The sequence below is a fragment of the Labrus mixtus genome, chromosome 21, assembly GCF_963584025.1.
Source record: "Labrus mixtus chromosome 21, fLabMix1.1, whole genome shotgun sequence".
Taxonomy (NCBI): Eukaryota; Metazoa; Chordata; class Actinopteri; order Labriformes; family Labridae; genus Labrus; species Labrus mixtus.
Window position 1 is genome coordinate 6070185 of NC_083632.1, and position 14826 is coordinate 6085010.

At 41.9% G+C, this 14826-nt stretch overlaps 2 protein-coding genes and 1 long non-coding RNA gene across 3 annotated transcripts in view; 2 read left to right on the forward strand and 1 right to left on the reverse strand.

Annotated features, from left to right (window-relative positions):
- The first annotated feature begins 454 nt into the window (after positions 1-454).
- Positions 455-12929, forward strand: LOC132955960 (guanine nucleotide-binding protein subunit alpha-13-like). Its single transcript, XM_061029069.1, has 5 exons — positions 455-870; positions 2100-2326; positions 6303-6353; positions 7619-7819; positions 10412-12929. Exons 1-5 carry the CDS (start codon positions 588-590, stop codon positions 10781-10783), a joined length of 1134 nt encoding a protein of 377 aa, XP_060885052.1. The 5' UTR covers positions 455-587; the 3' UTR covers positions 10784-12929.
- On the reverse strand, positions 9257-9736 carry LOC132955961 (uncharacterized). Its single transcript, XR_009665963.1, has 2 exons — positions 9656-9736; positions 9257-9473 (listed from the first exon to the last, which is right to left on the reverse strand). It is a non-coding gene; the product is annotated as an uncharacterized LOC132955961 (long non-coding RNA).
- Positions 12930-14035: 1106 nt separating the features above from the next.
- si:dkey-21c1.4 (uncharacterized protein C17orf80 homolog) overlaps positions 14036-14826 on the forward strand; it is a 6954-nt gene continuing 6163 nt past the window's right edge. The window contains exon 1 of the mRNA XM_061028897.1: positions 14036-14184. Coding sequence (XP_060884880.1) covers positions 14175-14184 — 10 coding nt within the window. The 5' untranslated portion in view covers positions 14036-14174. The remainder of the gene's footprint in view (positions 14185-14826) is intronic.

Sequence of the window (14826 nt, forward strand, 5' to 3'; positions counted from 1 at the left end):
TATACAACTATAAAGAAAAGGCAAGGAATTATAAAAACAACACTTTGTCAATCAATTATTATACATTACACTATAATGTGAAAAAACACTCATGAAAAGGTCTACGCACAGAAAATCTGAGCTTTCTCATCTGAACTACTTATTTTAAAACATATATTTTGTAGCGGGTTCAAGTAGAAACACTCATATTTCCATTTGCCAGTGAATGCACCATATCTAAAAGGAAAGGGGACTCAACCAATCACAGTGCGGCGTTTTCTATCAGGGCAAAACGTGTTACGCAATTAACATACCGAACCAGCAGAGGGCGACATAGTAACACCATTAAAATGGGGTGTAATGATTTTCTGGCTATAAACTCCGATATTTTATAGATGTGTCCAGGCCGGAGTAACTAATTCCAAAATGTGAGGATGTGTGTGTGTTTGTGAGCCATTAAAAGACAGGAGCAGTTAAGTAAAAGTCACTTAAAGATTGATGGTAAACAGTCATCAGCGCTTACTTCCGGAGTTTAGGGAAGGGGCTTGGTCCCGTGCCTGCGCCCCGCGAACGCGCATCAAATCAGCATCGATGAAGTTTGTGCGAACATGGCGGATTTCCTGCCGACCAGGTCCGCGTTAAAAGTTTTTCTACCCGTCTGCCTGCTGAACAACAGCGAGGTCGACCAGCTTCGGAAGTCCAGGGAGATCGACAGATGTCTATCCCGGGAGAAAACGTACGTGAAGCGGCTGGTGAAGATCCTGCTGCTCGGCGCTGGCGAGAGCGGCAAGTCGACTTTCCTCAAACAAATGCGGATCATCCACGGCCAGGACTTCGACCAGCAAGCCCGAGAGGACTTCAGAGCCACTATATACAGCAATGTTATTAAAGGTAACGCTGGAAACTTTAAAAAAAAAAAGCAACATAATGGTGTTTTTCTCTGCGACAGAAAGGCGGTAAAAAAAGTAAAGGGAAAGTTTCCACATCTGTTGAGCAGCGCAGGGTGAAGAGGACACACATAAACACACTACATCTGCTGTCGGCACACCCATATCAACCATGTTTCTACTCCGTTTTAAAGTCCTAATAACCGTAAATTCATTGTGTATCTGCGGGTGATAAATGTGTGTGGTCGGTGTTGAATACCAGCCAGAAAGCTCGAATAGCCATAGGCAAGTTTTGTTGCTCAATAACTCAGCTCAGGGATGTAAGTCAGCTAATGGAGGGTGAACCTACGAGTGCATTGTGTTGTTAGGTGTTCCTGTTTGACCACTCTTTGTATGTGCAGGGAGTGCACTAAATAACTGGATAATTCTTGCAATACACTGCCTATTTAAGTATGAACACAACTACACAAACAACAACAACAACTGGAGCTGTCGCAATTTAACGCTTCCCTCGTGTGTTTATTGCAAGGTCAGGTGTTGCTATGAGTGTTTCCCCGCCCTGTTTGTTTTATTAATTAAGCTTGTTTGTTTGTTTTTTTAATTAAGCTGTATCGAATATTTTTTTTAAATAAGATAAGATATTTTTATTGTCACGAAATATTGTTGGAGCAAGCCTGTAGATGCCTAATATCAGAAAATATACAAATACTAAAGCCAAATATTCAAATAAGAAATACAATTAAATAATACAATATAAAATTAATTTCTACTTTTGTTTATGTTTTTCTCTTATTTAAGTGAATGTGTGTTTTTAAAAAAAAAATCTGTGATGCCTTCAAATCGTCTTTAAAGGATAATCTCTAATCTGAATCTGGTTGTTTTGTTTTATTTTATTTGAATTAAAATTAGTTTTTTGTTTGTTTGTTTGTGAAAAGCAGGCTTAAGGCATTATCTGTCATGCTGGTACAATGGCTGACATATTATTAGATTTTTATTTTTATTTTTTTTAGCTTTTTAAAGGTCACTCACAATTCTGCATATTTTAATCGTGTCACTTATTTTCAGTCAGTTAATGCAACACATGTTGTCAGAATAAACAAGCTCTTAAAACCGTGTCGTTCACGTGCTCTTCTCTCTCTTCCACTCTGGGTTTCATCTTCTCGGCAAACTTGCTCTCTAACTTTGATTTTTCGATTTTTTTTTTTTTTTTTTTTCCTGTCACTTCCTCTTCAGGTATACGAGTGTTGGTGGACGCCCGGGAGAAGCTGCACATCCCGTGGGGTGACCCGGACAACCAGCAGCACGGAGACAGCGTGATGGCGTTCGACACAAGGTCGGCTAAAATGGCGAGCGGGCTGCTTGAGACGCCCGTCTTCTTGCGGTATTTTCCGGCTATCAAAGCTCTGTGGGCGGACTCGGGTATCCAGAACGCATACGACCGTCGCAGAGAGTTTCAGCTGGTAGGTGAACGTACACACACACACACACACACACACACACACACACACACACACACACACACACACACACACACATTGAAAAACTGCGTTACTAAAGGATGACCTCACACCTGACTTATACATTTCTTAATATGACTACACAAAGCTCTTCTAGATCACCAAGTCCAACACACAAGTTTAAGGCAGATTTCTGGTTCTCCTTTTTTTGAAGGTTTAGAGAATTCAAATGCGGGGAACTGCTTTCAAATAGAAAGTGAAACTTTCTAAATTCATCCTCCCTTTCCTCTCTCCCTGTATCTTTTGCTCTGGCGCGCTCTCTCTCGCTCTCTCTCTCACTGTCGAGCAGTCAGACATGTGATTGAGTCAGCTTCCTGTTTATACCTCTCCCGCTCCTCATGTCTTGGCTGTCAGCACGCACGTTTTAGCACACTGACGTTTGCCCCAGAACAGCAGCTGTGGCGTTCACACGTCCTTTTCTGGGACTTTTCTGCGCTCTCACTTTTGATCTGTGTTACTTTCACAACCTGCTGAGATTTTTTTAAAGTTAGTATTTTATCTCTTGTATTAAATCATGCAGCAGGTCAGGTCTCGTGTAGAAATGTTGTTTAGGAGTTAAGCCCCCCCCCCCGCTGAAGAGAAAGTTATGGACACACTTCTGCAAGTTGCTTTCAGTTATGAGACAAAAGCAAATTTAAAAAAAAAAGTTTTTTTCCTGTGAGTTGCATAAGGCCGGACTGTTCTCAATGGCGTTTTGTTAGCCTCTCACACATTTGCTGGTGTGAGCAGGTTACGCAGACAGAAAGGGGAATAAAGGGTGATCAGAGCTGGAATGTTGATCTGTAGTTAAACAGCTTTATACTTACAAACAGAGCTCTGGCTCCCCCACTCAAACACTCACACCTCAAGTTACACAAGTACAGCCGCACATGGACGTATTCTGTTTACAACTTATCAGTATTTTAATGTAGTCTTGTGTTCAAATGACTCAACATAATGATTGATTGGTCAGATGAAACAACATGACACCCCCCAAAGGCTCCAAAAAAACGACTGAGATAAAGCAAAGAAGCAGCCGGGAGTCGCCTCGTAGTAGCGCTGGGTATTTCCCACAACCACACGATACGTATCACAATACAGAGGCCAACATACGATACATATCGGGATATACGTTCTCTATTGTTGAGAATAACAGCAGAGGTGTTTTAAGGATCCTACAACTTTAAAACACTTCAACTCAGGTCCTCAGAGATCCAAGAAATACATCAGATATTTTAATCCCAGAGCTATGGTGTTATTGTGAACTGCACCATAGGGTCAAAAGTCTTTTAAAGCTGACAGCTTTGCAGCCATATATCCATTCTGTCACATTTGCAGCGATACATGTATTTGAAGGAGCACATGGCGATTAATGCCATATTGATTTTTTTTTCCGTAGAGACTTCAAAAAGGGAGTATAAGTAATGATTAGTTAATAATGAAGAGGATTCTGAAAATGTTCAGTATTTTAGGTCGTGCAGATCTCAAGTTAACGATGATTTGATATAAGATGTTTACTGGATTTTCAAAAGTCTGCCATTGTTTTGATTGAGATAATTTTATCAGTGTGGATCAATAAAAGATGATAGCAGATGCACATTTTAAATACAGATTTGTATCATCTCGTAAAAAGCTGTACTAACAGATCATGCTGAATAAGTGATTAAAAATAAAGTACTGATCCATATTCATGAGTGTTAATACTTATTGAATAGCGTGCCATGCATAGATGTCAGTAGTCCGTGTGAAACTTGATTTAAAGCTGGCAAGTTGTTCAGCGACGTGCAGTTTGTAAGACTTGTCTCTGCCACCTTTTTTAAAGAAAGGGACAACTGGCAACAATTAAATTCATCCAATCATATTTCCGGTTTGAAAAACAGACACAACGCGTCATGAAGCGTCAATCAATTTTTCCCCTATCAGTGCGTCTCTAAAAGGCGGATCAGTCGATAATGAAACTGATCATTATGGTGTAATCAATCAATCTTTATTTTTATATTGCCAGTTCAGTTATCTCAACATTTTACATAAAGCAGGTGAAAGAAAGTCAATGCAGTGACTCCAGTGTCAGTATGTAAACGTCACTCCCCCCTCCCCCCCATTGGCTCGAGCTGAATTCTCCGGAGAATATCCCGCTGCCCGAGAGACTCCGGGTGAAAAATGTGGCTGTTTGCGTTCGCACATTCAGCTCCTCCTGGAAATATCCGGAGTTTTCTGCTAGTGTGAGAACCGTATTTAAGAGGCAGAAAACCCGACTCGCGATGAGCGCCACGTCTTCCTAAACTGCGCCGGGCTTTTCAAATGGGATAGAGGGAGATGCGGGAATAAGGACAGGGACGAACAGAGCAGCAGCAACAATGAATAAGATTCATAGCTTCAATGTTAGTGATCATAGGAGCCCCATCACAGGATATGAAACCTTGATATTCACTGTAAAACCCGAGGGCATCGACAGCCTGAGACACACCTGAAAGTCGATCTTTCTGGACTATATTTCCCCGCGTGCTCTTGTCACCTGGTTGCTGATTTGTCTGTCTGCCAGCAGAATACTACTCATCGTGTATTGACGATGCCTTGAACGTATTTGCATCACAAATCAAGTGCTTGCCTTCAGGCTTGCCATGCCATTGTCCTCGAAAACACATGTACTGATGAAATCACACCTGGGTTCTCTCCCTTTGCGTCCAAAGTTCACGACAGTCAGCCATAAACACTCTTGTCAATGTAGTTCCAGGTGACCTCTGAATGATAAGTCATATCAACTGTGGTGTGCTGCCGTGATGTAATGTTACGTTTCGGCTTGGCTCGTTCACTGCAGACGCTCAGCTGCTCTTCTCCTCTCGTCAAACCGTCTGCTCCTTCACAGTCGAGCGTCACAGACAGGTGGCTCCTCTGCCTTTGGTTGTGGTGAGCTGCCACGCTATTCTACCCCTCCCTTCTGTAATCTTAGCCCCACACACACACACACACACACACACACACAAACACACACACACAGGTTTTTCAGGTCAGGTTAGTTTTACAGAAAGATCAAAAGGTGAGCGTAGAAGCTTTCAGTGGAGGGATTTGTGGCGCTTACATTAGAATGGGACCTAAACAGTCACTACTGCAAATTAGAATTTTATAGCAAGGGTGTGGCTCTGCTGCGTCATCAACGTAAAATAAATGCAAAACAGTCCCCCGTAAAGGTGCGGCGTGACACAATAAACACACTGCGGGTTGCGGAAATCATACACAGAAGCTTTTTTTTTTTTTTTTTTTTTTTTTTTTTTTTTTTGCAGCTTTTGGTTTAAGTCGAGTACAGGATACACACACACACACACACGCACACACACACACACACACACACACACACACAGACACACACACACACACACACACAGAAAAAGGAATGTTTCTCAGTCCGGGCAGCCTCATGTCTGGGCTTGCACTAAAAGCTCATGAACATTGACTGAAAGGTGTAGAAAAGCAGCTCTCCTCCCCACACACACACACACACACACACACACACACACACACACACACACGCTGAGCCACACTTCTGTATACATCAAAGACACACTTACAAACACGTGTCTCCTGTAATAACGAATAGTTTGCATCCTGCTTCAGCTGCTCAGAGCAGACACAGACACACACACGAGCAGACACACACACACACGCAGACACACACACACACGCACAGGCACACACTTTTTGGAATTGAAAACAAACAGATTACATTCTGTTAAGCTAAAGACAGATTTTGTCCTTTTGGCAACTCAAGGCCTCAACAACAACGACGACGACAACAACAACAAATGTTTTCAACTTGAATGCATCACATCTAAAGACATCAATGTGTACTGCTTTTTTCAAACGTTCCTGTTTATGATTAAAAATGCCTGGCTGTGATGAACGGTGCAGAATTAACAGAAATTCCTCCTCTGTCCTGTCGCAGGGTGAGTCAGTGAAGTATTTCATGGATAATCTGGATAAGCTTGGCGAGCTGGTAAGTTGTTTCAGCCTGCTCTGATTGTTCTAAACAGATGTGTACATGTTATAGTTAACACTGCGACATGTCCAGACAATTAAGGTTAACCGACAAGAAGCTGCGGTGATCGTTCACTAAAGTTCAAGCTGACGCCTCGGTGTAGGATCTCCCGTTGGCTGGCTCTCAGTCAGTGTGTGTGTGTGGGGGGACGGGGGGACTTAACATGAGCTGTTTGAGCACATGAAGATGTAGAAGAAGATCTCTGAACAGCCTGTCCGTGAAACGTTGCTCATTCACAAATGTCCCTCACAGCGTGAAGTGTTCCCCCTGTCGGACGGGAAGGAGGAGGAGGGGGGGGGGTGGGGGAGGAAAGACATAACATAAAAAAAGACGCTGCAGCAATCCAAGATGGTGGACGAAGTGACACAGCCCAACACTATAAAATCAGGGTTCCCACGCAGCCTGGAAAACCTGGGAAAAAGTTGAGCAGTCATGGGGAAAAAAAATGTCCTGGAAAGTCTTTTAAAATAATTATTAAAACATAACTCCTGGTGACTCTGAAAGGAACAAATTATGTGAAGGATCAAATAAAACAGTGACAGCAGGATTAAGAATAGGAAGGTAGACTTATTTCAATGTTACACTTCAGTTTTCATTAATGTTGACCGCTCTGTTTGATAAATATCCAATAAACGTTTGAGTTATTTATAGAAGAACATTTGTTGTCATCATTAATACTATTTTTATTTTCAGTAAGGAAGGTGTGAGATGCTTCTGTTGGCTCTTATAGTCTAGTTTTATTTTATTCTTTAGAGGAAATCAAAGGAGGAATCAGTTTATAAATACCCAAACTACATATTTATACTGATCGAATGAAGTGCTGTGCATCTGCAGGTGTGTGTTGATATTCTATAATGAAATTCTTTATCTTTTATAAGCATTTTAGAGTTCACGGTTAAAGACTGCACATCTTTTGAATCGGACCTCTACAGAGGGAACATGCTGGAGTTTGGGCACGATGTGTTTCTGTCTCGTTCCAGCTAAAAAAAAAAAAAAAAAAGTCCTGAAAAATGATCTCCAGAAAAGAGCGGGAACTCTGAATAGTTTCGCCTTTATATCAGTGTAATGTGTAACTGGACATGAACGCTCGACCGGTGAATGAGAGGAACATGCTGAAGAGAATGAAGCAGCACAAATTGTCACACGATATAAATAATTATCTGTATGTGTCTTTCTGTGACTTGCTCATACGTCGTTCATGGCGTCTCTCCTCCCTCCTGCAGGATTATCTTCCGACTCAGCAGGACATTCTGCTGGCCCGTAAACCCACGAAGGGCATCCACGAGTATGACTTTGAGATCAAGAACGTTCCCTTCAAGATGGTGGACGTGGGAGGGCAGCGGTCAGAGCGGCGGCGCTGGTTCGAGTGCTTCGACTCGGTCACCTCCATCCTCTTCCTCGTCTCTTCCTCTGAGTACGACCAGGTGAGAGCACGGCTCCGAGCGGAGGCTGAGGGAGTCTCATTTCCTCTCGCACGCAGGCGAAACTCACTTTCTACTAGCGGAGAATGCGAGGGGACTTTCTGTCCTCACTGCTCAGTCTTTATATTCGCTGTTGTGGTTTATCACGTAATATGCACCAGGGTGAGACTCGCTCGTTTATTGTGCTCTGAGTCACATTTCTAGTAACGTGTTTGATGTTACTACACAAGTCTTTCATGTCTGACGGCCAAGAATAGCTGCTTGGCCTCAAACTTTTTTTAAAGTCATCTTCACAGTATTAGAAAGAGGTAGCTGTGCATTATTTAAAAAAACAAATACAGTATGAGAACCATGTTTCAGTTTTCAATGATTTTTACTTTCAACACTGCTGGCATTGCATTTGATCAGGGCGGTCAAACGATTACACGTTTAACTCACGATTAATCGCCTGTTTGATATTCCATTATTTAGCATTCATTTTGAGCTTTTCTTCTGTCCTCAGCTGAGAGTGCTTCACTCGCTGTTTGAATTCAACCCCGCTTTTATTTTGAAATGGAAAAACAAAGGACCTTCTGGTTGACGACACTAACTTCAAAGTAAAAATAGACATTCAAAGACGCAGCAGAAGTGTCGTTCTTTTCCATGACGGTGACTACGGGGAGAGGTTAATCCACGGTGCGCCTACAGGGGGGGAAACAGCATGAGACTAATCTGCATTTTAAAAAAAAAATCATTGCAATTACCAAGTGAATGCTGACACCTCACATTTAATAAAACACAGGTTGTAAATAAAATCTATATTAACCACAGTTTATATTCAGTTCATTTTACTTTGGCCAAACCTCACCCTTACTATGGGACAGAGCAGCATGTAAGTGATGTGTGTTCACACTGACCTGGTTCAGCCGGTGACACGACATAGTTTAGCTGTAGGACTAGCATAGCTATGGTAATGAAGGGGGTCTTCCAGCGGGGTTTTGCTGCATCAGGAGGGTTTGCTAGTATCATTCTCATTCATGATTAGTGATACACACGAGCACTATTTAGCAGGAAGGATTGGTAAGTCATTAGTTTGAACACGTATGCAGCTGGTCATTTAAATACAAGCTGTTTGACTGGCTGCTTCCTGTTTATGTTAAAGCTCCAGTGAGGAACTTTTGGAGTGGGTCAAAGTGTTGAGTCTTACCTCTGCAGATTCTGTCCTGATCATGTGTAGAGGAGAAGAAAAATCTCACCTTGACTTCTTTTTAACAATCAAATATATCGCTCACAAAGAATCTTTAAAATGGAACGATGTTTTTAAAAAGGGCGTTTCAACAGCGTGCAGATTGTCTGACACATGACCCTAAAAATGACTCTACAGAAAAGTGAATAATGTGTCTGACTGTCTCTGCTTTCGTAATGCTTTTTTAATTTCCAGCCTGTTTTAAAAAAAAAAAAAAAAAAAAATAGTGTAACCTAAAAATAGCAGCCGTTTTACTCTTCATATTTTTTGCCAGTATGGCTTTGAAGTTTGCGTACATTTTCTTCTAAAGGATTTGAAAAGTGTAAGACTTCCCATCTTTAAGAAACATCCCTTTAGCTTGGCATGGGCGATTAAACGATGAACCATAGTCGTGGCTATAAAACTTTCCTCAGTGGTTTCCAGCAGCGTGCACTGTGCTTATGATATCAATCAATCAATCAATTTTTATTTGTATAGCGTCAACTCATAACAAGTGTTATCTCGAGGCACTTTACAAAAAGCAGGTAAAAGACCTTACTCTTTGTTATGTTACAAAAAGCAGGTAAAAGACCTTACTCTTTGTTATGTTACAAAAAGCAGGTAAAAGACCTTACTCATTGTTATGATATGTGAAACGTTCCTCTGTTCACTTAGAGTTTGTCATGTTGTGACGGTAAAGAATGGTTAAAGCGGCTAAACTCACTCGGGTGCAAAAATCGGCCTTTAAATTTCAAAGAAATAATGATCCGACATTTATCACGATTATTATTATGGATATGGACTGATGTCGGGGTCGCGGGGGGACTGAAGCCGATCCCAGCTGTCATTGGGCAAGAGGCGGGGTTACGCCCTTGGACTGGTCGCCAGCCAATCACCGGGACTGATATGAAATATTTTACCATGATAACATTTTTAGACCTATCGCCCAGTCCTACTTGGTAGCTTTTGTTTAGACTTCATGACTGATTTGGTTATTTATTTTAAGAACAAAAAAAGTTCAAAGATCACTTCAGTTTTCTTAAGTACGGCTGCTCATATTTTAGTTTACTCCTCTATGACAGGAAACTGATTCTCTTTGGGTTGTGGACCAAACAAACAAACTGATTATTGGATTATTAATTGACAGATTGATGGACAGTGTTCTTCAGTTGAAGCTTCTACCTGGATCACAGGAGTACAAACTGAATATCTCAGAGGAAATAAGAGCCGACATATTGTTCCATGCTCACATAAGAGGGTTTGAAACTTTCAGTCGGACGTGTTTGTAAGGGTTCGTTTGTGACTCTGTTTAGAACTTTTAAAAATACTTGTTATAGCAGCACTATCAGGACTAGTGGTTGTGTCCTTAATCGCTCCGTTGTGTTCATCAGGTGCTGATGGAGGACCGGCAGACCAACCGGCTGCGTGAATCGCTCGACATCTTCGAGACCATCGTCAACAACCGCGTCTTCGTCAACGTCTCCATCATCCTCTTCCTCAACAAGACGGACCTGCTGGAGGAGAAGGTGAAGAACGTTTCGCTCAAGGACTACTTTTCCGAATACACCGGGCCCGAGCACAGCCTGCCAGAGATCCAGGCGTTCATGGTGGAGTGTTTCCGGGCTAAGAGGCGCGACGCCACCCAGAAGCCCCTGTACCACCACTTCACCACGGCCATCAACACGGAGAACATCCGGCTGGTGTTCCGGGACGTCAAAGACACCATCCTGCACGACAACCTCAAACAGCTCATGCTCCAATGACCCCTGTCCACCTGTGAACGTAGAGGACCTGAACGGGGACAAACCACCCCCCCCCCTCGCTCCTGACGAGGACTCGGGAGAGACCAGCCTTAGAAGAATCCGATAGAGATCAGCGTTCTTCTCCAGCCGTTTTTATATTAGTTTTTACTCTCCTCTTTTGAAGAGATGGCCTTCTTGTTAGTCCAGGGTTTAGTAGGGGGGCCGAGTCAGTAGGACAGACTGTCTGCGGTTATAAAGAAAGACGAGAAGGCGGTTCGGGTGTTTGAAAACATCTGATCTCTGCTGCCTCTTCTTAAGACTCTCTCCTCTGGCCTGAGCGCTGAGACCCACCGGGGGCATTTTCGACTCACAAGGTGCCGGTGCTGATGTCAACGTCAGCGCCTGGTTTGTGGAAACCCAGCAGAACATTTCACAACGGGGCATACGGTTTCTAAACCACATTCACAAGAAATACAGGAATACTGAAATGAGTGCTTTGTTGCAAACAACAGAGTTAGATCGTCGAAACGACCAAAACATGCCAGTCTGTGTCCAAGCACTGATTCCTTAAATCCAAAATCACTCCATTATTTCTGCACGCTTGTGCTGCTTTGTGAGCCTTGTTTAAAAGCCCCACACACACACACACACACACACACACACACACACACACACACACACACACACACACACACACACACACACAGACACACACACACACTTTGTAAAAGGGTTCTCCCACTTCATGCTAATCCAGAGACTGCACAAGTTCTTTTTTTTTTTTTTTTTTTCTCGCACAGGTCCTTCCGCCCCCTACACTGAAAGTCTACACTTCTTCTGTTTCCAGATCAGTTGGTTGAAAGTGTCAGCTCAGAAATGTTTTTTTCTTGGACAGTGAACAGGTTAATGACGCCGATTCGGCTCACAACGTTTTTAAAAACAAAACAAAAAAAATAGTGGCTTGGAGAACAGCTCCAGCACTGGCACCTTGTCTGTGGAATTTATTACTTTTTTTTAGAAATAAGGGCATAACCGCCAGACTGAACCCTCGATGCCTTTCCATATAATGTCTTAAGGAGACCTAATCACTGTTCCTATCCTGCTTTTGTGCCTGTGTCAATCTTAGCTGTCTTCCACAGTAAATTAAATATGCAAGTTGTCCTGTATTTTATTTTTGGTTGTTTAGAGGAAATACTTAACCTTCGTTGGCACATTAGGCAGGGTGTGCTCGCACGTGAACTTGCAGTCCACTGTTTTCTCAGGGTTGAATCCAAACCAGCGTTAGTGCTGATGTCATGTTGGTGGAATAATCTGATCTTTCTCTGGGTGACAGAGGGGCCAGACTCAGCCAGGCCAGAGTACAGTTCACGGGGCGGTGTTTGGTACTGTATCCTCCTGGCCTTGACCCTGAACGTGGACCCAGACCCCCCCCCCCCCCCCTCCCCCTTCATCTCTGATTAGATGCCTTGTAAAGGGACACACCTCCCCAGTTCGCCTGAATAATGAATGTCTGTTAATAAATGTACAGAGATTTCCTCTAGATCGTCTGAATATACTGTAACCAACATTTTTAAGGTAACATGTAACCTGTCCTGTGAGAATATCTGTGTTGGCACTGAGTTATATCTCCAGGTGTCTTTGAAAATGCAATCAAGTACTGTTAGGAGTTCCCCTTTAAAAAAAAAAATAAAAAACACATTTTTGAATTTGTCGACAAAAAAAAAAACCACTGGAGTTGAATACATTAGTGTATTCTGTTGGGGGCCAATTGTTGTTAGAGGACAACTTCCAGGCACTGTTCAAATCTGTGTTTCTCTGCCAGATCACCCCCATGCATTCACATCGAGTGTCTGTCATTTTTTTTTTCCAAATATAAAGCTTCTGTGAGCTTCGTTTCGCTTCCAGCCCTGGCTTTGTACATACTGTAAGCTGTTGCCATGTAAATAATATTCAGGTTTAACTCCATATATGTAAAAACGGCCTCCCCCCCCCCCCCCCCCCCCATATTTTGAATGTGTTTCAAATCAGTGCTTTTCCAATGAAGATGACTTTTTGATGTAGACGTGTTTTTGTGTAATTTTTTTCCATCACCTTGTTGAAATTCATCCCTGTGCCAAGTCTCATGCCACTCTAACCCTATCAATAAAATACACTTTTCTAATGAAAAGAGCCTCTTCTTTCTTTATATAGCCAGTACTATCATTAGACTGTATCATCTGAGCATGAAAGAAATACACTCTGTTGTTCAACATGCACAAACAGGATCCTGTAGACATGCACTAATGGAGAGATGTCAGAGTGAGCGCTCCTAAACTGGTGGGGGTTTGGTGCCTTGCTCAAGTGCACTTCAGCACTGCTCTGGAAGTGAACTCTCCAGCAACAGGACCGATTTCCACTCTTGGTCCGCATCAGGACTTGAGCCGGCGACCCTCTGGTTCCCGACAAGTCCCTACTGAGCTACTGCCCTCCCAGTACTATCTTAGGGATGTGCATTAAACTGAAATACAAAATTAACAACCACTCAAACTTGAACTGAACATCATGTAAATACATGTTCTTGAAAGTCGACAGGTTACTAATGAATGGTAAATAAAATCAGAAAAAGTATGAGGTGCCCTGAGTTTAAATTCTACGGAGATAAAAAATATTTCTTTGTCAAAAGAAACTAAAATGTAAAGAGATATTTCTTTGTAATCCTACTAACCTACTAACAAAATATAACAAAAGTCAAACATGGTTCCTGCTTGAATCATAAAACACACCATAATGATCAGTTAGCTGTTGCCTGGAGACCATCAGAAGCTTGAGAAACATCAAAGTTCCTTTATATATTTTTGTTTATTTTTTATTGTCGTTGGAGAAGTTTTTAATGTGCTTATTTTATAATAATTCTTACTGATCAACGTTTCGGACGCCTTTCTTAAAAAAAAATATCAAAGGCGTATGTTTTGGGATGCTGGAGAAACCGGAAGTAGATAGCGGTGAACGATCTCGTCGTCAGTCGAAGCACACACCCACTTAACGGATTAATTCAGTATCACAGCAGGTCTACGATTAACTCTTTGTGTGTGTCAGACAGCCCCGTTAATTCCCTTCTCTAAAGAATCTAGTCTAAAAAAAATCCTGCTGCTGATTTAATCAACAGCGATTCAAACAGATAAAAACTAAATAGCGACTTTTTTTTTTCCGGCAAATTTGTGTTCAGGCTTCTAACGCGCTACCTCCCTACAGGGGGCTTTCCTTTTACTGTAACAGTAAGGTTTGTGACGACTCTGAATGTGAAAACGTGCTTCACTCAAAGGTCTGATAAAAGTTAGATCGTGTGCATTAATACGACGTGATAGTTGACGTCACTCCTTTGACTTTCGGATCATGATTCTCTCTGATTGGCTGCTTCACAGTCGCGTGCAAAATGAGTTCTGGTAAGTGTCACAGTATTGTTTTGTTTTGGGATTCACACAAGTGACATAATGACAACAACCAATATTATAAGTGTCTGCATTTTGTTATTGTGTTGGAATTACTTCATGATAAAAAAAAAACAGCTGACAGGCTTCTTCAAGTTCTTCCTAAAGATTTGTTCTTTCAGTGACAAGGTCGACCTGTTTAAAGGTAAGAACAAGTAACATAATAAAGGGCACTTATTGGAAAATATGTCTTTACTTAATGTGAATTTATACAAATATAATTAGAGCAAAACAACAATCTGACAACATAAATTAATAAGCAACTATTTTTGATCATTGATTTAATTTTACAGTTTGATTCGAGGTTCTGAAGTTTGTTTTTTTTCCTTTAAGATTTGTTTTTTGGGCTTTTTCTGCCTTTGTTGTAGCGATAGGGGAGAAACAGGTCGGATTCAAACCGAGGTTGCCCGCTTGGAGGACCACAGCCTCCGCACATGGGGCCTTTGCACTAACCACTGCGCCACCGGCACCACCCAAAATCTGATGTTTTGATGCTTTCCTTTCCCATCTATATAACTAACGATGACTGAATGTATTGATAATTAATTAATTAATTGATCACATTTATCTTAATCCGTGTCTCCAAGCAACTTCTTC

Excerpts from the sequence above, each read along its gene's own strand:
- LOC132955960 (XM_061029069.1), top strand. The coding sequence starts at position 588 with ATGGCGGATTTCCTGCCGACCAGGTCCGCGTTAAAAGTTTTTCTACCC. Across the intron at positions 871-2,099 it reads ATACAGCAATGTTATTAAAG|GTATACGAGTGTTGGTGGAC; the intron begins GTAACGCTGGAA and ends CTTCCTCTTCAG. Across the intron at positions 6,354-7,618 it reads TGGATAAGCTTGGCGAGCTG|GATTATCTTCCGACTCAGCA; the intron begins GTAAGTTGTTTC and ends TCCCTCCTGCAG.